We start from the raw sequence: 25,109 nt of genomic DNA on the forward strand, positions 1-25,109 counted from the left end.
GGCCTTCGTGAGGAGCCGTTGAACGTGCCAACATATGTCCAGGCCGGACACCACCTTTACAGAAATTGCAAACCAAAAACTCACACTTGACTATCCTCGAAGTCACTTGAAAAGAACTCTATTACAAGTGCTTATCGTACTACACGCAAGGCCTGCGAATCTTGTTCCATGTTTCTGAGTAGGTATTGTTCAGCGAGACCAAAGTCCTCCCCCGCCCACACTATGCAAATCATCAACAGAAAACTCGGATTAAATGTTTTGAACGTGCCAACATTACTCCAGACAAGAGCATCACAAGGAATCAGCAAGACATCTCAGTCGTGGCTAGGATCTCAAGGATCTCAAGGATCTCAATTCACTATTAACCGGCCAAGTTTCGTCCCTCGGCAGTCTCCGAATCTACCCGCGTACGATATCGGTCCGGTACGCCATTGTGGCGTCAAACAGCTGGAACCAGATTGCCGACATCGATTCCATCCAGATCAAATAAATTATCCGAGCTGAGATACGAACGGAATTCCAAGTCATGCACCGATGAGAAAAGTTGGATTTACAAATTTAAAAGAGCAAGGGAGCGTCGGACTCAGCCGAAGATGGCGGACGGCCAGCCACACCCCAAACCGGACAAGGGGAAAAGCAGAGAGGCAGTCAGTGATGGGAGCAATTCAGGGCCGAGTGAGAGTATGGCTTCGAAGGTGGTGAATTCGGCAGCGGTTTTGGCGAGGGATCTCGTTTTCTCCAACGCCGATTCGGGGTCAACGCTGCAGCAAGCAACATCGGCTGGGAAGACGTCAACATCGGGGACGAGAGGGACGACATCGACTCACGCATCAGGGCAGACAAATGGACCTTCAACGGAGTATTCAACACAGGCGGGGCCAGCGCAAGCGGCCGAGAGTTTTCGAACACCAATAGCCCAACCCGTGTTACAGAACGAGGAATTCGATCAATTCGCGTCGCTACGAGGAACCAGTCTGCTCCAGGAAACCCGCAGCTCTTCCAGATCCTCATGGTCTCAGGAGTTTCGACAGAGCCGTGCTGTCCTCCCCACCGATTTCCGCGCCGCCCACCAACTCCCCGACGACGGCGCCGAAGTGGCGCTGCTCCTCTCCGATCCCACGTTCCACGCCTACGAAGTGGACGAGGGGTTCTCGCAGCCGGAGGACCCCTCAGAAGCGACGATGAACGACCTGTTCGGCACGGCTTTCAACACCGAGCAGCAGCAGGCCGCGGCCTCGATGCGTGCGCAGCTGCCTCCTGCGCCCGTGCATGGAGTCGTGTTGCCGCACAATCCATTAAACCTCGTCCCACAGTTCGATAACCTCAATCTGGGAACTTCCTTCGACCCAGATATGCAGCTGTTCGGTCCCCAGCAAAGCAGCATGACCCAAGCCGAACCTGCCACTGACGGAGACGAGACAGCCCCCTCGGAACGGCAGCGATTCCTCACCGACTGGAGCGACGTGTTGAACGCTTACACCGACGAAGTTTGGGGCGACCTGCTCCCCGTCATCCGCGCCGCCCGCGAGCAACTCGAGGAGTTGACGGGCACGGAATCGACGGACTTCGAGAAGAAAGTGGTACCGCGGTTACGGATGATCCTCGGGCATCTGAACCAGACGGAGTTCCTCGACAAGGAGTTTCGATCGCTGGGGCAGGGACAGGAGCGCGAGGGCGCTCAGACGGGCGCGAGTGAACAGGTTCGCGGTTCACCGGTGTATAAATCTAGGGAGGTTGTGAAGCAGGAAGATGGGGAGATGGTGGTCGGGAAGGAGGAGGGTCATGGGCAAGACAGGTACAATTGGTGGCCCGGAAAATAATGTCCATACGGATCGGAATGACGGCAACAGGTCGAGCATCTTCGGAAACCGCCCGCACGTTGGATGTGGCGGTGATGGTCGACTGAGATGGTGTACAATACTAAAAATGAGTGTGATCTCAAAATGTTCAGTTATGACCCCTAGCCCATCGACGCGTCAAATGCGTTTATGTACAGGTCCGAAGATGCAACAATGGCCGGGAATCTAATATCTAGAACCAAACACGGTATCCAACAGGATGACCTCTATGGTCAACCAAACGAAGGCCAGAATCAAAGACTATAGTAATAAAGATGCCACCAACGCCAGGCTAACATATGTCCGAGAAACGTAATCAAAGCGCGAGCAACCCCCTCACTGATCCTGCTGCCACCCGCGTATCCGCTCATAAAATATCGCCGGATACGACCGAATATCCTCATCCGTCGGCGGTGCCTTATTCGGATCCCGAAACCGATCCGCCACGCGCTGGATCATCTGCGCCAGCAGGTCCTGCGAGATGCGCAGATCCGCCGCGTTCTCCGGGTGCAGGAACGGGTCCGCCTCGTCGAGCAACTCGAGCACTGTCGGCCGCTCGCTGGGGTTGCGATTGAGGCATTTCTTGAGGACGCGGCGCAGCTCGGGGGGGACGCGGACGCCGCCGATGCCCACGTCACGGTAGTCGATGGTTATGGCGGGGTTGATGATGGCCAGGACGCGATTGATGGGGTTGGGGATGTGGGCGAAGGGTGGGCGGCCGTAGGTGAGCTGGTAGAGGATGCAGCCGAGGCTCCAGACGTCGCTGGGCTTGCCGAGTTTCATGAGCTTGCCCATTCGGGCGGCGTCGTCTTTTAGACCGGCGTTGCTGTCCTGGAGGGATTCGGGGGACATGTAGTTAGGGGTGCCGACGTGGTTGTCGCGGTGCACATTCACGGTGTTCTCGATGTCAATGGCGTTGGCGATGCCGAAGTCAATGAGTTTCAGCTGGCCGTAGACGAGGAGAAAGTTGGCGGGCTTGAGATCGGAGTGGACGATGTCGTGGGCGTGCACGGAGGCGACGCATTCGAGCATTTCGTTCCAGTAGAAGCGGGTGAAGGGGATGTCGAGCTTGACTTCAGGACTGTTGTCGAGTTTCTCGGATCGAGGGGGGTCGAATTTAGTGCGGAGGATCTTGGAAAGGTCCATATCTCCGGGTTCCATCAACTTCGGAGAGTCAGTACATGTACTTTGGATCAATAAGGAAATCGAGAGCGTTAACTCACCACGTAGAGCAACTGTCTATCCTCATCCACTTGCCAATCATATAACCTCACCACCCTATCCACGCCGGCCAACTTCCTCAACAACTCAATCTCTCCCTTATAACCCACAATCGCACTCTCATCCGCCTCCTCCAACTTCACCCTTTTCAACGCAAACTGCTTCCCACTTTCCGCCTGCACTCGATACACATCCGAGCTACCCCCTCTCCCCAGCTTCCCTAGCTGACTATACGCCTTGCCATTCACCGTGAAGTGTCCCTTCTTCTTCTTCGATTTCGTCGCTGCCGGCGCCGCCGCCGCGCTCTCGATTACCGACATCTTCGGCTGCGGGGGTGGCGGCGCTGGACGACGCGGTGTGTTCGCGCTGACGGCCGCGAGAGGCGCTGGACGCTCGTCACGGTGGATGGGGATCCGTCGGTGGCTTTCCACGCCGATATGGCCCTCCTTACCCGCCGATTTCACGACCGACGACGTGATCAGATTTTCCTGATCCTGCACAGTGGTCTGGATCGGGTCGTCTTCGCTCTGGGGTGTCCGTTTGTTTCTGCGCATCGGCGCGCCCTGCATCCCGACGCGCTTGACCCGTAGACTCGGGGCCGGCGTGATGCTGTCCGTCTTCGCGGGCGTGTTTGTCGCACTTCCATCGCGGCTGATTCGCAGAACGGTGGGTTTCGAGGCTCGTTTGTGCGGCGACTCGCCGAACTGCCTCTCCAAAAGAGCGCGTGTAATAGGGTTCAGTTCGATAGGTGGAGCGGGAGCATCGTCGTCGGAACTGTCGCCCGCGCTGATGTTTTGGACGGCCGGCGCCTTCGATGGGAACCCTTGGGTTTGTCCGAGGGAGAGTGGAGAGTCGCGGCGGGGAAAGTGCCGCATTGACATGGAAGGTTGGCGCGAGAGTCGTCCATTCGCGTAGGAGGGGAGGGGTGTTGGTGATGCTGCGTCCATGACTACTTATGTTCGGTGCCAATTGGTATAGAAGAAGCCAATTATCGCTTCGGTCTGAAGATATCCAAGAATCCAGAGCAGATGTGTAAGGATCGTTCCTCTATCAAGTACCGGGATAGACGTGTGGTATCGATGCAGTCGGGCAGTGATCCAAAATGGGGTATCCAAAGTCCAGAAACGGCGGTTGCTATAAGATCTTCATGATTCGTCGCGCAAATTAATCGAATCTTTCGAATTGATAGGCGAAATGTGCAAGGTAAGGAAGTTGATGAAGGGTGGTGAAGATGGGGAAGTTCACGATGGTGGTGTAGGTGGAGGTGGTTGCACCAGCAACCAAAACAAACACACGCCAAGCTTTGGCTCACTAGCGCTTGGACTTCCACTGTTCTTACTGTTCCTTATTGTGCTATTGGTCGTTCTTAATGTAACTAGTTAGTTATTATTTCTCGCTGTATTAATGTTGAGATTGGATTGGATTGTACCGTTCCCGCTGGCCTTCGATGGTAAAATATACCTGCCCTAAATACAACTAGCCGTCCCACCGATATCCGTCCTTCTCGTGACCATATATCTCCGCCATCAATCCATCATGCTTGCGACAGCGGTCGACTGAAATTGTGCGCCGTCTTCTCTATCATCTCAGACGTGACCTCCACCTTAACCTCCTTCTGAATGACCCCCGGCCTTGTCTCCGGAATCTCACGAGGATGCTCGTACACCACTCTACTTTCCCGCAACGCCTCCTCAAACGTAATCGTATCCGTCCTCGTCGCCGAACCCACCATATCGCTCCCACTTTTCCGGCTCTCCATGCTCCCCTCCACAAATCCCGGACTATCGGGCCCCGGTGGATGGGACTTGCTGCCAGGCCGGAAGCAGTTGATCCCTCCGGGCTGGGATTTGGAGGTTTGCTGGTGGTACGGAAGGCTTGCGCTCTGGGAGCGGTGGGATCGCAGGATTGGCATCCATTCGCGTAATAGAGGCCAGATGACTGGGAGGTTGGCGACGTACACGGCGACAGATGCCTCGCGAGAGTACCACAGCATGTAGGCGGGGCTCCAGATGTTGCTGAAATTGAAGACCTTGGTCAAGATCGCCGCTGTGATCTGTCTCCTGGTGAGCGCCGCTCGAAACATATAGTCTCCTCACTCACCACGAAAATGCCCAGGCTGAAGATAAACCCAAGCACGATCTTCTTCTTCCACGGCATATGAAGCTTTACCACCATTTGGGCCGGTATGAACAACATGAGTAGGTCGCTAGAGATGTTGAAACACGCCTGGACGATCGAAAAGTTCTGCAGCGTTGCACAATGAGGACTACTCTTCATCGTTAGCCAGATTCGCGGCAATGTTTAAGGAAATCCTACTTTGGCGGCGGCACCATCCAGTAGCCCTTGAACGGACGGCAAATGGAGAAGAACGCGATTTGGCTCGCTATCCATCCGAGGAAGACAAAGATCGATACATACAGCAGCTGCTTGCGCTGCTCGGTGCCAATGAGCCTCGAGTACATGAACAGCATGCAAGCTTTCAGGGTGTATATGAGGTTCAACATCGCCTATACTAAGCATCAGTAAGGAAATATGATAGGATAACGACCTATGAACTCGTACCTGCTCAGACAGCACCACGATCTTCGAGCTGTGGATCCGATCTCGAATCTCACTCTCCGTGAAGAATGGAAGTTCTTCTGCCGGGAACAGATTACTCCCTCCGCCGGCAGCGATCAAGTTCAGCGTCACGACCAGGACGATAAACCACGCCTACAGAACCTTCGCTGTCAACTTCTGGCGCCCTAGAATAACTGCTGCAAACCTCTGGATCAACTTACCGCGGCCAGCAGCATCAGGTAGTCATCCCCTTTCAGACTACGCAGTCCGACCCGCGATACACGCGCATACCTAACCATTCGCAAGTCAATAACCACAACCCCATATCCCGACCAGCAGGCGCGAGATGACGAGGTAATAACCTACACTCGAAGCCAGATGAGAAGCATCCCGATCGCGAACATCGTCCAAGAATTAATCGCCAGATCCCTCTGGAAGCCCGCGTCCCACTCCGACGCGCTCGAGTGATTCCGGTGCGCCTCATGCGTCACTACGAGCGTCGCATTCTGCGATGCTGCGGGGATGGGGTTCGCCATCCTCGTCGGTCATTCGGGGTGGCGATGCGCATATGTGGGAGAGGTGGTTGGGTCCACTGCCCGTTGGGGTCGGGGAGAAGTTATGAGGAATACTGAAATGATATATTGATAAATGATAGCAGATGGATAGAGAGAAGAACTCATTGGATAGGGTATGAAGAGGGCGTGGGAACGGAAGATGGGCCTGACAATCCATTCTTCACAGAATAAGACTCAAACGAGTGCAGTGAACCACGTGCAGCACTGGACGCTTCGACTTCCGCAGAATCGACTCACATCGTGGGTGCGATGCACGTGTGATGACAGCCATATCAGAAGACGTGACCCGTTTGTATCGCTCTGTGGAGTGGAAAGGGGATGACGAAAGGGGAAACCTGGGGTACCCGATGTGACAGCGGGATTGTGTCTCCTTCGGCTTCATCTCACGGGATGAATAGGCGATGAACTACACCGCTCTGTGTAACTGGAATCAGGCACCGTACTCATGAAAGCCGTCTTTTTGAAACGCTTGTTGACAGTGAATTGGTAATAGACCTATTGTAACGTCGGTGAAGCACTAGACTCATTGCAACCCACCGATCAGTTCTGCAAAATGGATAATACAGTCTTGGTATATGCATGCGCGACATCGATCCACAAGAACAACAGCAACCAAAATGGACCTTCTTTCTCGCTGGTAGCAAACATTGCTACGATCAATCGAACCCCCAAGAACGCTCAGAACATGAAACGGACAGGATATCTATGGTGACAGGTGATGGGCGAACCCGAGAGCACGAGCGCGTCGTGGCGGATGCGCCGAACGGGACGCGCCCAATTACAAGGAAATAAAAAAAGGTACCCGGGAACGGTACGACGCGGTGATGCGCTTTCCGCGGTGCGCGAACCGAACGGGCCGTTGTGCGTGCACATCGACACCGGGAAGCCAAACCACGAAAAACGTCCGCTGAATGCACTAGGAACCGCGCGCGCGTCAAGGTGACCAGCGCAAATTGGCGTTCATGATAGCGATATGCGACGACGAGAGTTCACCACGCCCAACTCCCCCGCCTTACCCCCACCCCAAACCCCCCATCCCTCACCTGCACCGGCTCGCAGCTCCCCGGATTCTGCCTCGCCCACTCCCGCACATACAACCTTAGCGCGCGCCACCGAATACACGCCTCCCTCGTGATCGGCACGCCATCGGCGCAGAAGTCCTCGCCGAGGCGGAAGTACCCCTTCGATGAGGCGAGATGGTCGTCCTGGCGCAGCTCGGCGATGGGGATGTGGGTGATCTTGCTGAGCTCAGGGTCGAAGGCGCGGGCGACGGCCGGGTAGCCGAGGGAGAGGTAGTTGTAGACTTGGGTGACGAACTCGGGGTGGAATTCGGCGTCGATGAGTGCAGCGCGGGAGAGTTTTTCGTCGAGGCTGGTAGGGCCGGGATAGGAGGAGGGGGGGGAGGGGGGGAGTTGGTGGTGGTTTGAGAGCGGGTGGTCGGCGTGTATGAGCTCGTCTTCGTCGATGACTTTCGGAGTGATCATGCCGGTGGGTCCGCGAGGGACGGTGAGTGCGTCTTTGCTAGTACAGGAGCCGCCCCACAGGCCAGAGGTAGAAGGGCTTTTGGGGTTGTTCGACGGGGATTTCCGCCCGGTCCATATAGAGGATGATTCACGGCTACTGGAGATGAGGTTCGCCTCGGATTTATTGCGCCAAAGACCTTCGCGGTCGGGCTCTTTGGCTTGCTCTGACAGGTAGCACATCGACTGGCGGATGACATAGGAGCTTTGGGTCACGTCGAAGCGAGCTTGGTTGGGAGAAGGGCAGCGGGGGAAGACGATGTCTCCGCCGAGCATGGGCGGCCGTGCCTTGTTGCGCATTTGCTCCAGATCCGTATCGCGCTGCATGCCGCCGTCAGAGAGACCGGACATAGGGTGTCGCCAAGAATCGTTGTTCGAGGAGTCACCACTCGCTTTCTGTCGTCGTTCCGCATGTCGCTTGCGATCTCGCCAGGACGAACGCTTCCGAAACCCGCGGATTTGCCAGTTCGCTTCCGATGATTCTCTCCGATATTTGTAACGTTTCGTTGAGTCGTGAGTCGGGTGCCGGCTGGGATACGCCGTGTCAAGGTCTCTGTTGATGAAGTGTGCTACGGGTTCGTGGCGATCATCATTGGGGAATGCGGCCATGGCCTGTTCCCGTAGCTGTCGTTCGGCGGTCTTCGCTGCTACGCGGAGGAAATAGGCAGATGTGGTTTCGTCGGCGCTCTCTCGTATCCGCGTTGCATGCTTGTATGAGTTTCGTGAGGAGGCGGGCGTTGGGGGTGTGTTGGATAGCGAGCCGCGTCGTGAGATGGACTCTTCGGACTCTGAGGATTCTATCGTGTCGAGATGAGGAACTTGGTAGGAATGTGATCGAGCGCTTCCAACGGAACTTTGGCGAGACCGAGACAAAAGTGGTGATCCTATTCGTCGTGCTTCCTGTAGCTCGGCTTGTGATATTCCCAAAGGGCTAGGAGTGCGGGATGCAAGCTCTGAACGGCGTAGAACAAGATGGCTGAAACAGTCTCGATCTGTGTCGTCTATGTCTCCTGAGACATGTCTGGATGGAGAGGTTTTGCCGACACGACGTGACCGTACAGCTGTCTCAAGCAGTTGCGGTGCGAAGTTCCTTCTGGGACGTGGATTGGCTATGCTTCCGGCCTCTGTTTGCTGATTCGTCGTAGTGCTTGACTCTGAGCCTTCCTTTAGATCGGTCTTTGTCTCCACATCTGTGTCACGGTCCTTTGCAGCTCTGCGGTGGACAACAGTCGTCTCGATGGGTACAGGAGCGTACCGTCTTGGTATCTTCACCACAGCGGGCTCAGCAGAATCCTGCTTGCCTTCCTGCGTCTCGCCCGTCTCGTTCTCTCGTTCCCCTTTGCGTGTCGACCTCGTCGTTTCTATGGGCTCGACTTTGAAGCGTCGAGGGGGGGCCGTGGACGCCATCGTTTTATACGAGCCTGATGGCCAGTCCACCAGCAGCAGTTGCTCATGCGCCGACCCCAGGCTGGAGATTCATGCAACCCCCGCGATTTCGTCAGCCCATACGCCACACGGATGGTCCCGATATTAAGCACGAAATCTGTCGTACGGTTGCTCTTCGCATGCAACGATGCTCTGGGGCATACATCCAAGGCAGGGGTGGACGCCCAGTACGGGAGATATCGGAGGCAAGGGTCGAGGTAACTCTGGTGCAGATGTATCGGTCGCAATATCGAATGGGCGATTAGGGAACGGAGCGTGAGGATGAATTGGGATAACGTGTCGAGGATGGTACGGCGGCCCGCATACAGGGCTCGCGGGTATATCCAACTGAAGTTCGCAGGTTAGATCGAGTAGGTAGGGCATACTAATAGTGACGACAGAGGATCACATGTGGAGTCTCCGCAGTAGGGTGGAGAAGAACAACGCATTTCCACCACCTAGCCTTGGGACCGGACATGTTCTAGGGTGTTTGAAGGCTGACAATGCGCGGGATAGCATTGGTGGTGCAAACTCGAAATAATGCTCTCACCTGCAGCGATGTTTAATGCTGAGTATTCGGGTTCGGTCATCCTCAACCCGGGTCTTTTTCGAGCAACGTCAGGATCTGTGGCTCCTTCGTATGGGCTCATTGCAGGTGTCCGATGCGATATTCGAAAAGGAGGTCCGAGGCTTTTAGATGCTATTAAGGGTGCTATTAATGTCGGGGTCAGAGATGATATTAATGCAACCGTCCATGTATTGGATCACATACCTACTCAGATTCCGGACTTCTCCAGCCGATCTACTCTCCTTGAGAAGTAACCAGTGATTTGGTCAGATTCCGGTGGTGAACGGGACCAATAGATAGCTGATAGCTACCTTGCCACCAATGGAGCGTCTCCCAGACTCCCACCGTTCGTCCAAGTGGGAAACGACAATGAAAGCAATGAATAGCACGGTGAACCAACTCAAGGGAAATACTGGAGAGATGGAGGTGGATGACTTCTGAGTTCTGTTGAGAGACTTGAGAGGTCCATGTTTCCCAATGGTGGTCTCAGCACTTAGAGTGAGCAGAGTAGTTGTTCCCGTCCTGTTCCCCTTACTGGCCCCACAACGTGGCAGCCACCAGTCGTTGGCGAGAGGCTGATCTCTCAACCATCTCGATTCTCCAATTCTTCCTGGTTCAATTGTGTTCCAGCCTTAAGATGAATACTGTATTATTCATGCTGACTTTTCAATCCTAGTGTTCTAGACTCGCAAGGTATTGCGTCCTTCGGCCAAGGAACATGTGGATCGTCAAACTTCAGCCTTACGCATTCAGATCTAGTCTCAAGGTGCCTTGTTTTGGCACTTCGGATACACCGACGCTCTCCACAGCGCATCCCCCCCCCCCATCCCCCCCATTTGTGGCAAAGGGACCGTTTTTTAAATGGATGCTCATATATCCGTATACCAAGCCAGTATAAGTCATATCCTCAGTGTATTTTCTTCAAGTCAAAGTCCAGATCTGGTCTGGGTCCAGTCGTATTTTACGAAAGAGCCCGAGACGATATCACCACAGAACACGATGCTTTGACGGATATAAAAACAAGAAGATATTGTAGAGGGTCCCGTAGACTATCAGGGACCATATATGGCTAAAAGTTGTTAAAGAGAAGAATAGCAAGTCACTGGCCCCGGTGTTCGGTTCAAAAACTATGGAAATATACGCCATGACTCCCTAGAATCCCCGTGTCCATCCCATGGGTATCGCGTTACATAAGACATCCGGAAAATCCTGCGAGACAATGGAAAATCAGCAAATCCAATCGAGCTATGCATGCTCTCGCAGCCAAGCGACGGGTCCATATCCCGTCGCGCTCCACTCGCCAGAGCTGGTAGTATGAAATCCTTCCGAACGCCATCTCGGTCGTAAAGCCGAAAGCTGGAATCCGCCCATATCCCCAACCAGGACAACGAAACTCCAGCATGCCGCTCGCACATCTCAATCATCTACCGTCTAGCCATACCGTAACTCGCTCCAGATCCCCTGATCCGCCAGCGGACACAACGCCAACCGAGAACAAGGAACCAAAACCAGCGGCTCCTTCGTAAAAAAATACCCCGTCTCCCGCACCCGATGCCAGCCGTCACAATGCAGATTATGCAGCCCCACACCCCGCAGATCGTCCTCCATGTCGCACGGCGGCAACACCGCCGAGCACGTAGTGCTGCTATGGTGCGCAGCGGACGCGTATCCCCGCCCGCTCGATGCGGCGCTCGCCCCCGATGTCCCGTATGCGGGGGTGTTGGGTCGTGCGAAACCGCCGCGATGGTCGATCGGGTAGACGACGGGGCCGGAGGGGACGGGTGACTGGTGGAGATGTGGTGGATGGCGGGCGTGGATCTGCTGGGTGACTTGCTGGAGGGCCTCGATGGGGTTGGGGGTGCTTTCGGAGGTGGGGTTCCATTCGGCGTTGCCAGGGAGGGAGGAGAGGGTGAGGGAGGAAGGGGAGGAGTGGGAGTAGTGGTAGGGGAGGTCGAGGTGGGCACCGACTGCGTGGATGACGGTGTGAGCGAGATCGTAGCCGGCTTCCTCGTTGGCGTGGGGACGCTCGGTATGGCTAGAGGGGATTGCAGGACTATTGAATGCGTCTCGAGACGATAAATAGGTACAAGAGTGATCGTATTGCTCCATGGTCAGACCGGCGCCTGCTTCTGAGCTCTCGACCGTGTTGTTGAGTTGTGGAGATCGATTCGCCGATCGTGGCGGCTCCTGGGGAGCCCCGTACTCTTTCCCCATATGCTTCTCATAAGAGGCGTGCGGATTCGGCGACATATTGAGAGGACAGTCTTAAGTTCCCCTGAGGAGCGAATGTGTCCTGAAGTAGGATGGCAAACTATCCTACAGAATAAAGGGAGACGCCTCAAGACAGCACAAGCCTCAAACAAAATGGCAATACAATTGAATGGAAACACACGAGGTAAAGACCAAAGCCATCTAGATATCCTAAGCTAACTAATACAAGGGAGATTGGATTGAATTGCAAAAATGTCGAGAAGAAGATGAAAGAACCGGAAAAGGACTGGAAACGATTTTGGAAGACTCGACAGAAATGAAGATATGGCATGGCTTTTATCTTCATCCCAATATATGACACTCAGCGAGCTCGGTGGAGGATGTGTATTATGACATATTGGTAAACCAACATGACCCAAATCATCCTCATGATCACTCGCCCAGGCCGACGCCTACTTGTGCCCGACTGATTGTAAAGGCTTTCTCCCCCAACTCCAAATACTCTTTACCGGATGTCTACACTCATGCATTGTCCTATGAACGATATCGAAGTCAGCGCTTCACCGATGTCACTGGACCTGATGCTCCGCCTTCATCGTAGGGCACACAAGGTACCACAGTCTGGCAGTGCATGATAAGCGCAGCCCTGTGAGACGAGATGCACAACATGCTGATGAGCAGGACGGCGAGAACGCTGGGTTTGTCGGTGAAAATCGCCGCGGACAGCCGTCTCACAAGCACATTGAGCCGATGGAGGTGAGTGACTACGTGATTGAACCGAGGAATTCTAGCTTTGCTGTGTGAGGATGGGAGGAACCAAATACGGCACCACCACGCTGAGAGCCGATACAAACCGCAAAGCCGCCTGCGAGCTTATCGTCAAGTATAAGTATTACGTGAATTATCAGATATTGATGCCGTATATGAGAAGGACGTCAGATAGTAACCGACGCCTAAGGTAACACAAATCATCCTATCGTGTCACCGACCTGTATCCCGTAGAAACATGGTTGGATGTTTATCCCACAACTGACAAGATGGAGCGGTTCACCGGTCTGGTGCGATATCCGGCGCCGCGGCGCATCGGCCTCCCGACTTCGGGGCCTTCGGGCTGGCCCGTCTTCCCCGCCTTGGGTCCTATGGTACCAGACCGAACCAAGTAAGGAATACCAACATCATGACTGCACTGCTAAACCTTGAGACAAATCGAACCCCCTCGCAACAACGAAGCGGAATAATCACCAATCGACCCTGTGATTCACGCCCCAGAAACAGCTGACCGTTCTAATCGGTTTCCTGATATGGTGCGAGCACACGACACATGACCTTGTGTTTGACAGTATCCGACATCGCACGCACAAGGCGCAGAAACCACAGGGTTCTGTCTACCTGGACTCCTCACCGGGAACGATGGCTGACGGGCCGAGATTAATTCCAATGGAGCACTGACAGGAAGCCATCTGGATTTGATCGACAGCTGGGGATCTGAGACGGGATTTCGCAGAATGTGAGAAATGCATGCAAAAGGCATGTCATCAGTATAGTACCTTAAATGCAACTCTGGATGTTCAACACTGACCAGCCTAGTTAGTGTACACCGACCTGGTCCATGTAGAACGTTAAATTTACTCTCATCCGGTTAACAGCTCATCAACGATGCTCAGTATGCGTCCTGGAGCCACAGTTCCACGATACCTGCGCTTCTAGCGTTCGCCGCCTCGTAAGCGACTCGGAGCCTGGCACATATATGAGCTAGCACTTTGACCTGCTCGGCCCCGAACTGTCTTTAGCAAGAGAAATAGCACCGGCCTTAGAGGTCTCGACAACTGACGTGTACCTACCTGTAACGATATATGGAAATAAAAACCTGCCTTGAAACTCCCAGTGAGAAGCAGTGTATCCCACAAACGGCTCACCATGAGTCACGAACCTGGATCGAACCCGGTCTGGGGAAAAGCATCCGCTACCCCAGACAAATCTTTGAGCGACGTTCTGCACGAAATGATTCGGTGAGTTTATGTAGGATGGCCTGTGAACACCCATCTCCGCCCCGGACTCTCTCGGGGGTGAAGCATCAAAGAGGACCTCGGTGACCTGACTGGATTCGCCCAGTCGGGTGAATTGCAATTGGAATTTATATACCCAGTTTACAAAACTCATATCAGTGGAAATAATCTGGGTACATGGTGTTGTGTTTATAACCACTCATTTCACAGTCCACCGGTCAAAAGTACAAAAGTAGAAAAGTACCGGTAGTACTTCGGAAAAGTCCAGGGGGTTACCCAGGGTCTCGAGACTTATAGTTTTGCTCTTTTTCTGGACATTACCATACCTCATCTCGTTCTCTTTTGCTCTTCGGTACTCTTTTGACGCAATTCAAGCGGAGGTAGGCCTGGAAAGGTGTCACAAAGACTATTCAGGGCCTCGCGTGGTCGCGGGTTCGAGTCTGAGCATGCCTATTCACACTTCACCACGGCACCGTCCAGTTACACAGGTCTCCTCCTATTTTCGGCATCGAAGTCTTTGTTCCGAACACGTTGTATTCGGATATGACGCCATCGACGCCGGACACTAGATGCGTTGTAGATGCTACCGGTAAACGTCTTGGCCAGCCGGCCCTCGCGCCGGATTGTAGTAAACAGGGGGATCGGACATTCGCTGGCCCGGTAGTCAACAGGACGAGATCCAACCCAGCGTAAATATCATACAAAATTTCGTCTAAGCAGCTCGTTGCCCCGATCAAATAAAATCAAACGCCGAGATATGCATCTATTTGTTCCTCCATAGGAACGTGTCTAACGAATCCCAGTGGTCCGAGTCCACGTAGCTGCACACTAGTTAGCAACGCCGTAGATCTCGCAGGGAGAGTCTGGGGAAATACGCACATATACTGCATCGAGCTTCGCAAACTCGACTGCACCGTCTCCGGATGCCACCGGAAAACATACATCACAAACGCCCAACTCAAACTCGCAAACGCCGGCCACGCATTCTCCTTCACCCACTTCCTCTTCCCCTCATCCTTCACCAACCCCCACCCGCCCCGCCCCCCAGTCGCCAGCGTCTTCGGCCCGCCCGCCGGCTTGATCAGGAGCTTCGCGCTCGCCAGCATGACGCGGGCGAACACGTAGATGACGATCTGCTGGGAGACAGAGGACTGGTCGCCGCGACCGAAGACGGTGTAGCCGCCGATGAGGCCGGCCATGAAGGTGTCGAAGCGGCCTTCTTGGCCGCGGACGGAGCGGAAGAGGATCATGCAGAGTTTCCAGACAAGGGCGAAGAGGCCAAGATTGCGGGCGTGTTGGCGGGTGGCTTTGAGGACGAGGAGGAGGCGGTGACGGAGGCTGTCGGGGGTTAGCTTGGATGTTCTTTGGGATCCGGAGGGTTGCTGGGAGGTGTTGGGGATGGGGTGGACTTACGAGCCCTGTCGGAAGAGTAACATGATACTATTCGGGAAATTTGGTCAGCGCATGTCCTATCTATGCTCCTTCTATCCATACTGCGCAGTACTCACACTAAAGCATGCGGAAACCGCACTTTTGTTCCGTATATCACTCCGTTCCGGACTGCTTTCACTAGCGATAGGACATCATGATAAGCCGGATCCATCACGATCTTCGTCGCGACCGCCTGTAATATCGCCATCAGCACCATCCACGGCCATATTTCCCTTCTCTCGTTTCCATGTACATACCTCTAACCTCTTAACAGCCTCCATCGTCACGAACGCCCTTCTCGTTGACACCTCTTCGCGCAAACGATACCGTCTCGAGTGGACCGAGGAATGACGTCTGCGGCACCGCTACCGCTGGGCAACACCGAGATATATCTACCGCCAGGAAGGAGCTCGTCGGATCGCACACGTTGCACCGGACTGCATGGAAATAAACCGGCTGGAATAGGATCAACAGTCGTTTCGAAAATTGTATATGGGTTGCAAGGTCATAGGGAAAGGTTTTGGAGCGGCGAATCTAATCGACGGTCAAATCCTGGATCTTCGGCAACTAGAATCTGGGGTTGTCACGGTCGGTGGTGAGGCGCCGAATGGTCCCGAGGCTGTTTGTCACATGCGAGGTGAGGGATGGGCGAACGGAGGGCGGGGTTTCGAATTAGGCAATGTGTTTATCATCCTGTGCTTCAGCTCATCTGGACTTCGGATTCGATAATAATTTCCATGGTAGATTTAGGGGATTGTTCCACATGTGATTGTATATTTCAGCCACTATTCATCGTGGTTACCGGTATTGTTTGACGACATTGTGCAAGATCTTATCTCTATTATTGTGCCGCCACACCGTAGTGCAGTATCCCTAAAACGCCCGATATCAACGTCCATGTTGGACTCCCAAGAAATCCCCTCATGCATCCAAAACCTCATCACTGATATGTCCATGCAAATCCTCGCCAACCGTCTAGAACTCTATTATGTCGGCTTTTGAAGGAAAGCGCCGCGTCAATGCATCATGGATATAGAAAATAATCGCCGACCCGGGAGCCGACCGCATCACCGTCAGCCCGCACCCTCGATACAACCCCTTCAACCCCTCCGCTTTCCAGAGCGCCTTCCCCACCGATGAGAAGGTCCTCCGCTGCCCCGGTAGCAGCGCGGTGAGATCCCCCGTCTGCATGCAGGACTTGATCGTGTCCGCTGGGTAGAAGATGAAATTGTAGCTCATCCCCGCCGCCGCGCCGGCCATCAGCTGCTGGTGGACCGGCAGCGCAGATCTCGGATCGGTGTTCCCGTTGTATTTCCGGAACCACATCGACACGCCTTCTTGGGCGCCGAACCACGCGGCCGAACCGCCGGTTTCTCGTAGTAGGGTACCTAGTTGGCCGTTCCAGAAGCCGAAGACGCCTTGGGATCGGTAGACGGTGGAGATGGTGGTCAAGACTCCGGGGAGGCGGGTGGTCTTGGAGCTTTTGTCGCTGGGCATTTGCATTCGGCATTTTACCAGCTCGATCGGTGTGAGGAGTAAGGAGGTGAAGGCGCCGGATATGGCACCGCATGTTGCTTTCGTCGAGAGGGTGAGCTCGTCTTTCGTGGTGTTGTGGATGTAGGATGCGAAGAAGGTTTGTGCGAGATCGTACTGTGAACAATGAGTTAGCTGAGTAGAACACGCCTGTAATATCCGGGATTGCATACACTGAAGAACAAGCTGCTGTTTTCCACAGCTGCCCCAACCATCGGAGCAGTCAACCCCCGATACAGACTGAGAAACCCATCTCGCCGAATTGACTGCTGAAAGCAATCCAACGGGCCTTTGTACTGTGGAGGCAGCGTATCCGGCTGTGCTTGCAATCGAACTTTCACCGTATCAAAAGGATATTCGAAGAGCTTCGCACACATCCCCGCTATCGATCCAAAGACGATCTCCTTCGTAGCCTTCTCGCTTCTCCCCGTCCAAGCCTTGTGTGTCATCGCATCGGTTGCCAGGGTGGGTTGGCCATGATGGGCACCCTCAGTCGAGACCTTGGTCCCGGAGTAACTCATCAACGTAGGTAATACACTCCAGAGACTGGAGGAGGATATCGTGTATGTCAGGAAGAAAATTGGCTCATCGTTAAACAGGTCGAAGGGGATGGGGAGAGGGGGGGGAGTGGACGGTCGAGGGGGAGATTCGGAGGATTCACCGCTCCTTATCAGATCAAAAATCCGAGGGGCAGAGAATCTTTCCTGTTATCACTACGGAGCCGGCGGCGGATCTAGCCAAGCGAACGTTTCGTGCATGTGGGAGTGGATCCAAAACACGCGTGTTGTGGCGGTTTGATTTGCAGACGAGAATAAGACCGACGACGGGGGCGTGGCAGGACGGAGGGGTGCAGAAATTAGCTGGAAAAATTGGGTGGGTTGGGCAATTGGAAGAGGAACCCCATGACGGAAGCGGGCATATTCGCGTTGATATTGCAAGGGTAAGATCAGATTATTCGGAGCATATCCCTTCCGACTCGCTCCAGACCTGCGAGATCGGAATCTTGGTAGTGTTTCCATCGAATAACCAAACAAAGAGATCAAGCTGGCTTTTAAGACAGACATAATCCATAGCTCAATTCCTACGACGACATCGGACGCGCTATTTTTGACGTGAATCACTAAGCCCGCATTGCATTAATCACGCATGCACGATGGCGGAAGAGGAGGACGACTACATGACCATGTTGGTTGAAGATCCGACGGTCAAGCCCAAGGAGACCTCGATCCAGCGACGCGCCAGGAAGCAAAAAGAGGTATGTCAACCTGCGTGCATAATCAGCTACCCCCGCTCACCAGCTAAAGGGAACCTAGTCCGAGCAAAAAGGCCGCACGAAATCCAAGAAAGAACTCGAGGCTGAAGCCGAAGCCGCCCGCGATGCAGCGCTCAACACCGCCCTCGACCCCTCCAACAAAGGCTTCCAGATGATGGCGAAGCTCGGCTTCAAGCCCGGGACAGCGTTGGGGAAGGCCAGCGATGCGAGGACAGAGCCGATTCAAGTGGCGTTAAAGGAGGACCGAGGCGGGATCGGGCATCTGAATGCGAGGAAGCGAAAGTTTCGTACGGAGGCGGGAGAGGAGAATCTGGCGAAGCTGGCGAAGATGGATCCGGAGGCGTATCGGGAGCGGATCAGACTGGAGCGGGAGCAGAAGCGGTTCGAGGGCCAGCTGCATGCGGCGCAAAAGGTCGCGGAGCAGTTTGCGGAGTCGGAAGAGGAAGCAGAGAGAGCAACGGGGGCTACGAACGCTGAGTCAAAGCCTTTAACGTCGATCAACGTTCTTTGGCGCGGGCTCGTCCGCGACAGGTTAGAGAAGGAGCGCGAAAAGCAGTTGAGGTTGGAGATGCAGGCGAGAACGCTTGACGATCCGGAACACGACTCGGATGAGGAGGATTTGGGTCCTGGCAAGGGTCCCTCGGAGGAGGCTATAACATTCCAGGAGCTAGATGAGGAGGACCCAGAATTGAATGATTTCGAAGCCATGACGGTGGATGAGCAGTTGGAGAAGGTGGTGGAGCATTTGAGAAAAGAGAGGCAGTATTGCTTCTACTGTAAATATCAATATCCGGACCCCGAGATGGATGGGTGTCCAGGACTGACTGAGGAGGACCACGACTGAGAATAAAATCCACTTCAAGTCATCTTAATACGTAACCACAGGCAATGTACAAGAGAAATATCCCGTTTGATAATTGAATCGGAAATCGTCCTTGCCCTCACATGAAATCAATGTATCTGGCGTAGACAACCATCCTTGCCTTCTGATTGGTTCACCGTCACCGATATCTCGACGTCGAACTTTCTCTCCCTTGACCTCCTTTTCAGACAGATACCCTTTGTCAGTCATCGAACGCGTTTCTACGCGTCATATCATCCATGGAGCACGAGAAAGTCTACCTCTTCCAAGGAGAGCACGCAGCAGACGTGTCCGACGACGATGATGATGGTCTCTTGCTCGGAGACTCCATCCCGCTTCGCGAGCAAGCCTTCCAGGAATGCTGGCAGAAGTATCAAAGATGCATTGACGTCGGTAACAGCGTTCGGTCTTTTTTTATCTGCATACTAACGTTGTTCAGACCATCTTGGAGAACAAGAATCAATCCGTCTTAGACGACGTCATATCCTTCGTCTCCTCATCCCTGGAAGAATCAGCGACGGACCAAATTCCCGCCGCGTTCGTGGTAGCAGGAGCGGGTGTCTCTTCCCAGAAACAGTTCTTTAAGAGTTTGTCGGATCAGCTATCTCACCCAAAGAGCTATCATCTCGTCTCCGTGTCCGCCGGCAGTAGCCCGAACCTCAAGGCGTTCTTGAAACGGATTATCACCGACGTCACCTCCAGTGCGGACGATTATGCCAATGGGGACGAGGTTGAGGTCTTCTCCGGACGAGATGTTTCCCTTTTAAACTATGATTTGCGGATCATGCATGATTGGGCGAAGCGGAATGAGAAAGAATGCATCCTGGTGGCGTTTGAGGACAGCGAGGCGTTCGATTCTTCGCTATTATCCGATATCATTGATCTCTTCAGGTATATTATATTGTGGGAGCACTTAAGTCAAAACTTACGCAATGTAGCTCGTGGTCTGATAGACAATCCTTCGCAATCCTCTTCGGCATCGCGACGACTGCCGAGAGCTTCTGTGACAAACTCCCTTTCTCCGCAACGCAGGCTCTAGACGCTCGAGTGTTCGAGCTCATCAAGCCTCAAGCCCTAATCGAAGAGTTTGTTGGAGCTATCATTGATCGAGATGATATTTTACCAAAGCTAGGGCCGGGAGTGTTGGGAACGTTAGTTAGCTGGCAAGCACAGCATACCTTCAGCATCCAGATTATCTTCGATGCGTTCAGGGTAAGATCAGACCCTGGCTTTGTGGATGAGAACTAACAATAAGGAAATAGTTCTCCTGCTTGTCGCACTTCATGGCAAACCCCTTGAGCGCCCTGTGTAGAGCAGATCTAACCCCCTCCGACCTCTCGAAGGATCATTTCGATGCGTTGCGCAATGTTTCCTCTTTTCGAAGGTATGTGGCTAAGCCCTATCTAGCTGAAGAAATTCTAACGATCTAGGCTTGTCGAAGCCTTGCTAGAACAACGAGAAGTCTTGCCCGCGAAGGCCCTCCTCAAATCAAATACGACGTTGTTCGAGCACGCTCGTGAAGGGGTGAAGGAAAGTTGCTATGCGCTATCTCAAATTGGTCTTGCGACGAAAGCCATATTCTCCCTTCAAACTTGTCTCAACAAGTCTCACCATCGAACTCTATCATCTTTGTACATCGATGCTCTGGGCAGCGACTTCGCCAGTTCACCCTTCGTGAGGGAACTACTGTTGACCATCAAGAAGTTGTCATCAAGCGCTGCAATGCCAGTCTTGGAGAGCGTCTCTGTGATAATCGCGCAGATGGAGGACGAAGGCCTCCAAACTGCGCACGAATCCCTTCTCACGTTCGTCACGGATGCCAGCGGATCTTCCAAGCCGCTGCGGAGCGAGTTTAGCATTACCGGTGAGACACTCAGGATCTCCGTCGTTTCACGACGAGCGGGTATACATTCGCAAAAGTCGACGTTGTCGGATGAAGAGTCGAATTATTCCAAACTTCTGCTGGCTTTCCACAACGCCGTGCACCAGTACCTTGAAAGTGTTTTCGTTGACCCCAAATTACTCTCCTTTGCGGAGGTTATCATGTTCGACTATCGTGCCATGCACCGGGCAGCTTTCATGCCTCGAACAAGGCAGGTCATCGATCGAGCGCTGGCGTCGCCGTATGACTATCTGAATTGCGAGTGTTGTCAAGATACGCAGGTAGGTACCTTTGGGTCTATTGTATCGACAATGGTTAACCCCCTACAGACAGCATTGAGTTCAACTCAACCTGACACCTCGATCTTGTATCGACTGTGCCTCGAGTCAGGGCAACTAATTAACATGGCAGATTTACTCTCTGCATTTGAGAACGTCAAGGGCGACAATGAAGGAGATGACAAAGATACAAGGTATGTCCAGGACTGCCTCACCACCTACACGGTGTTGCTAACGGACTCGAAGCGCGTCATTTCAACAGGCCCTAGCAGAGCTCCTGTACCTGGGCATTGTCAAAGGCACACGTAAACGAGTGGACCACATCGCACGGGGAGTTTGGAACGGGCTTTGAGCACGCAGCATCGTGCCAATGTCCTAGTCGAACAGATCTTTCTTCCCAAGCCGGCTCACTCCACCTTCGGCACCTGTCTCGGCGTCAGATCACATAGCTCCCCGCAATTCCCACACGTCCTCGCCTCCGTATCCTGCGCAAAATCATTAATTGCATCCTTCAACTGCGTCCCTAGATCCACGCAATGGAACGCTTTCTCATGCACCCGCTCCCCGCAGCCCTGACAATACCAGCGCAGCCGGTCGATCGATTCCGCGGGCCGCTTCTGCTCGATCACAATCCCCACCGTGTCGGCGAAGCGGACAGGATTGTGCGGCACGTGGGGCGGCAGCAGGAACATGTCGCCTTCGCGGATGGGGATGTCGCGGAACTGGCCGTCGTCAACGGTGCGGAGGAGCATGTCGCCCTTGTACTGGTAGAACCATTCCGGGGTTTCGTTGACGTGGTAGTCGGAACGAGCGTTGGGCCCTCCGATAATCTGAGGGCGAGATAGGGTTAACGCCTCCGCTCGGGAATGGGCCGGGTGGGATCGACCTACCATGACGGTGATGTGCTCGTCATATACGCAATAGTTATTTACAGGGGGTTTCAGCAGGTTCGAGTTTTCTTTCAACCTGTGCGTTGTTAGGAGTCTCATCGCATAACAAGAAAGAGGTTCGGCCACCATTTCGGGATGTTCATTGGGGGCGCTAACGATGCTCGTGGCTCACTGGAGGCGAACCATCTTCGTGATAGGTTCGAGCACACTATAGCTGGGCTCGACGGCTTCCTGACCCTCGATGATAATAGTAGAGCAGCCCTTTGCATTCTTCGGTTCAAATGTTATCAAATATAAGCCGACCAAATTCTCATTAAACTTTAGATGATGGTATCAAGTGTGAGTCGATGGGCCTGAACAGAGTAGCTCCAGCTATGTCCACTTGGTCGTCGCGACAGCAGGGCTGAGATCAACAGGGGTTTGGCTTGGCAAACACCTTCAAATATCATCCAACGCGCCACTTCAATAAAATAATTAACTTAGCTAAGTTCGTTATTAGTTACTGTTTGTCGGAAATCCGCGGCTATTACTTAGTCACCGCACCTTGTAGATTACATAAGATTACATAAGTCTGGGTATATATACCCGTCACGGTAAACTATGTACTTCTGTCGCACGTGACGTGCTAAGTGGTTGGAAGGCAAAATAGTTTGATGAGCAAGCAGCAGAGTTGTATTGTTTTAAGTTCTAGGTATCTGAAAATTGCGTTCAAGTTGCGTGTTCTTATGTCAATGCCTGGTCCCCTGACCCTCCAGATATATGAGATTCGTGGCAAGTTTATGAATGCAGTTTGTAGCCTCGAGTCCCTTAGATGAAACCTTGGTCTGCGACAACTTCTGACCGAATACAAGCATCTCACTACCTCTGACAGGTTACCAATTGTTTCCGTGATTGATTGACACGCCAAAACGATCAACACAAGACAACAGCTTCGAAGGAAGATAGGAGACGCTTTCAACAGTATCACCGGAATATTTGGAGGGGGGCCTTAGGACCAAAGAAGAACCAAGGGATGGACAGTTGACAGCGATGTCCTAGACGCAGTGCTTGACTTTCCGGAAGCATCTAAGAGATTCACATCAAGGGCTCCAAAACGGCCTCAAATCAGGGGTCGCAGACAAGGTGATCACAGTAGGCCTTAACGAGGCAAAAACTTCATGTATGAAGCGGTACAGTGTAAATGTAAATTAGCTTAGAAAGGGTAGACCTCAGTGGTGGTAGCCTGCGTATCCCACGTGAGAGGTCAGGGCATCCATAAATGAATCAACATCAACAACGACTGTACCTAACCGTTTGCGCCACAATACCTCAATCTTTGTACCCTAGGTCGTTGTTTTTGGAAGGAATGGGAGTTCTTCTATGTATATCGTCATGTTCATCATATAGCACACTGCTTGGCGGATCGTATTCTTGGCTTCCACATTTGTGCAAACCGTACTTTGTGGTCAGTTTGCTCAAAGTTACGGCTGTCCAGACTTATCGGAAGTCCGGGGAGCATGTAGTCTATATCCTTTCTCCTGCTACATGCGAAACTCTCTTAGTATAGGAAGCCAGTCAGCCCTCTTTATCGTATAATGAGTTCAAGCCAATCCGGTTTCCGAGAGCGAACGGGGGAATTCAGTCACCACTCCGAGTACAAACCCAACGACGAATACAACAACCACTCGAAAGTCGGGACCATCCGACCGTAATTTTCAACAGAGTCTCATCGACGGCGGTATTTATTTCCATGTATACGAGTATCCGGATGAGCGAATTCCAGCGAAGCCAAACAACTGGGAAGAGATCAATCAACGATTGGCACAACGTCGACCCTCTCTTTCTCCCTTTGCTTTTACCGACGAGGCGCATGGCAGGTTTGTACGAGCTGACGCCCACGCCGCAAAAGAGAAACAAGTATCGGAATCAGGGATTCCAATTATTGAAGGCGAGATCGAGGACGCCAGATGCCGATCGGGAGGAATCCCGTTCACCAATCTCGATTATCTGACGGATGACGCGATTGTGCCGGGAAACCCAGACATCTACTATGGGGCGCGCCCGGAACAGCTCAACCGTCAGGTCCGCGATGGACTCGGTGGCCATATTGTCCCATCTACGCAACATGATCTCCCCATATTGCCTAACTTTATGTTAGAGGCCAAGGAATCAGGCGGATCAGCTGCTGTCGCTAAACGACAGGCCAGCCACGGTGGTGCATTTGGGGCAAGAGGCACGCAAAGTCTACTATCATATGGACGAGATGAACGGTATATGATAACAAGGCTTATATAATCGTGTCAAATTGTTACGATGGCATGCTTAAGATGTATACTAGCCACGCTATACGACCCAGCACCCCCGGAGGTCGTCCAGGGTACCACATGACTCAGATATATGGATAGATAATGACTGGTAGTTCGGAAACCACCTAGAAAGGAGCTACTGAGTATAGGAATGCAAGAGGCTGGGCAAGAGAGCATATGGACGGGGTAATTCATGAAGCAAACACAAGAGCAAGTGGAACTCAAGCCGTTATGAAAGCTGTCGATGTGAGCTTTGTAAGCGAAACCTCTATGGTAGTGTCTGACAGGCTCTACACAATCTGTCAAATGAAAAATCACCTGATTTTGGTAGGGGATAGGTCCCATCAGCAAAATGGAGGGAATTCCATCACTGAGGAAAATAGATCTAGGATGTGGGTGCGTATAGAGCGGTTTTATATATTTAGATATAGGGGTTATCAGGTAAGACGAAAGGGGGTAGTAGGTAATTAGATCCTTTTTCCTGTGACAGGTTGTCCCCTCTTGCTTCCCCAAAAGATTCCGGAACACCCTTGTAGGTGCCGGAAGCATCAAGGCCCAACCAGCACTGAATCACAGTCCATTGTTAAGAATGACCGTGTCAACAGAAAGTATGTCGGATTAATCAACGGGATGGGCCAACCCACAGTGCCCACGGGTAACTGGTGTTTGTGAGTAATAATGGTTGGATAACCTCAGCCGTTACATGCCGTAGGGCCATCGAATGTCTTCATGTCATCGCTGTCGTTGAGCGT

The 25,109-nt window shown here is 53.1% G+C and overlaps 11 protein-coding genes across 11 annotated transcripts; 4 read left to right on the top strand and 7 right to left on the bottom strand.

Moving 5' to 3' along the window:
• Positions 1 to 313: 313 nt before the first annotated feature.
• P152DRAFT_301219 (uncharacterized protein) lies at positions 314 to 1,997 on the top strand. Its single transcript, XM_033675086.1, has one exon. The coding sequence runs from the start codon at positions 594 to 596 to the stop codon at positions 1,818 to 1,820; it is 1,227 nt and encodes a 408-aa protein (XP_033535639.1). The 5' UTR covers positions 314 to 593; the 3' UTR covers positions 1,821 to 1,997.
• Positions 1,998 to 2,174: 177 nt separating this feature from the next.
• On the bottom strand, positions 2,175 to 4,006 carry P152DRAFT_472783 (kinase-like protein; the record flags this gene model as incomplete). The annotated part of the gene is made up of 2 exons (XM_033681178.1): positions 2,175 to 3,002; positions 3,062 to 4,006. The coding sequence occupies 2 exons, from the start codon at positions 4,004 to 4,006 to the stop codon at positions 2,175 to 2,177; spliced, it is 1,773 nt and encodes a 590-aa protein (XP_033535640.1).
• A 587-nt stretch (positions 4,007 to 4,593) lies between these two features.
• P152DRAFT_394284 (uncharacterized protein) lies at positions 4,594 to 5,756 on the bottom strand (the record flags this gene model as incomplete). Its single annotated transcript, XM_033676247.1, has 4 exons — positions 4,594 to 5,112; positions 5,160 to 5,325; positions 5,376 to 5,566; positions 5,622 to 5,756. Coding segments are annotated over 4 exons (1,011 nt in total), but the record flags the coding sequence as incomplete, so codon positions are not given.
• A 46-nt stretch (positions 5,757 to 5,802) lies between these two features.
• Positions 5,803 to 6,171, bottom strand: P152DRAFT_457375 (uncharacterized protein). The gene has a single exon (XM_033679213.1). The coding sequence runs from the start codon at positions 6,152 to 6,154 to the stop codon at positions 5,981 to 5,983; it is 174 nt and encodes a 57-aa protein (XP_033535642.1). The 5' UTR covers positions 6,155 to 6,171; the 3' UTR covers positions 5,803 to 5,980.
• Positions 6,172 to 7,108: 937 nt separating this feature from the next.
• On the bottom strand, positions 7,109 to 9,307 carry P152DRAFT_301661 (uncharacterized protein). Its single transcript, XM_033675087.1, has 2 exons — positions 7,285 to 9,307; positions 7,109 to 7,204 (listed from the first exon to the last, which is right to left on the bottom strand). The coding sequence occupies exons 1-2, from the start codon at positions 9,118 to 9,120 to the stop codon at positions 7,154 to 7,156; spliced, it is 1,887 nt and encodes a 628-aa protein (XP_033535643.1). The 5' UTR covers positions 9,121 to 9,307; the 3' UTR covers positions 7,109 to 7,153.
• Positions 9,308 to 11,137: 1,830 nt separating this feature from the next.
• On the bottom strand, positions 11,138 to 11,956 carry P152DRAFT_472786 (uncharacterized protein; the record flags this gene model as incomplete). The annotated part of the gene is made up of 1 exon (XM_033681179.1): positions 11,138 to 11,956. The coding sequence occupies one exon, from the start codon at positions 11,954 to 11,956 to the stop codon at positions 11,138 to 11,140; it is 819 nt and encodes a 272-aa protein (XP_033535644.1).
• A 2,730-nt stretch (positions 11,957 to 14,686) lies between these two features.
• On the bottom strand, positions 14,687 to 17,408 carry P152DRAFT_465741 (mitochondrial carrier; the record flags this gene model as incomplete). Its single annotated transcript, XM_033680650.1, has 6 exons — positions 14,687 to 14,744; positions 14,803 to 15,261; positions 15,337 to 15,363; positions 15,432 to 15,587; positions 16,337 to 17,004; positions 17,061 to 17,408. The coding sequence occupies 6 exons, from the start codon at positions 17,406 to 17,408 to the stop codon at positions 14,687 to 14,689; spliced, it is 1,716 nt and encodes a 571-aa protein (XP_033535645.1).
• A 351-nt stretch (positions 17,409 to 17,759) lies between these two features.
• Positions 17,760 to 19,004, top strand: P152DRAFT_481179 (G-patch-domain-containing protein; the record flags this gene model as incomplete). The annotated part of the gene is made up of 2 exons (XM_033681798.1): positions 17,760 to 18,142; positions 18,201 to 19,004. Exons 1-2 carry the CDS (start codon positions 18,041 to 18,043, stop codon positions 19,002 to 19,004), a joined length of 906 nt encoding a protein of 301 aa, XP_033535646.1. The 5' UTR covers positions 17,760 to 18,040.
• A 257-nt stretch (positions 19,005 to 19,261) lies between these two features.
• Positions 19,262 to 21,534, top strand: P152DRAFT_465744 (uncharacterized protein; the record flags this gene model as incomplete). Its single annotated transcript, XM_033680651.1, has 7 exons — positions 19,262 to 19,411; positions 19,462 to 19,913; positions 19,961 to 20,234; positions 20,285 to 20,406; positions 20,453 to 21,185; positions 21,234 to 21,376; positions 21,429 to 21,534. The coding sequence occupies 7 exons, from the start codon at positions 19,262 to 19,264 to the stop codon at positions 21,532 to 21,534; spliced, it is 1,980 nt and encodes a 659-aa protein (XP_033535647.1).
• P152DRAFT_457384 (3-hydroxyanthranilic acid dioxygenase) lies at positions 21,226 to 22,410 on the bottom strand. The gene is made up of 3 exons (XM_033679214.1): positions 22,199 to 22,410; positions 22,073 to 22,148; positions 21,226 to 22,012 (listed from the first exon to the last, which is right to left on the bottom strand). The coding sequence occupies exons 1-3, from the start codon at positions 22,213 to 22,215 to the stop codon at positions 21,590 to 21,592; spliced, it is 516 nt and encodes a 171-aa protein (XP_033535648.1). The 5' UTR covers positions 22,216 to 22,410; the 3' UTR covers positions 21,226 to 21,589.
• A 1,149-nt stretch (positions 22,411 to 23,559) lies between these two features.
• Positions 23,560 to 25,029, top strand: P152DRAFT_513342 (uncharacterized protein; the record flags this gene model as incomplete). Its single annotated transcript, XM_033682797.1, has 5 exons — positions 23,560 to 23,742; positions 23,774 to 24,321; positions 24,507 to 24,753; positions 24,789 to 24,798; positions 24,848 to 25,029. Exons 1-5 carry the CDS (start codon positions 23,647 to 23,649, stop codon positions 25,027 to 25,029), a joined length of 1,083 nt encoding a protein of 360 aa, XP_033535649.1. The 5' UTR covers positions 23,560 to 23,646.
• Between the last annotated feature and the right edge of the window lie 80 nt (positions 25,030 to 25,109).

The sequence above is a fragment of the Eremomyces bilateralis genome, assembly GCF_010015585.1.
Source record: "Eremomyces bilateralis CBS 781.70 unplaced genomic scaffold P152scaffold_6, whole genome shotgun sequence".
Lineage (NCBI taxonomy): Eukaryota > Fungi > Ascomycota > Dothideomycetes > Eremomycetales > Eremomycetaceae > Eremomyces > Eremomyces bilateralis.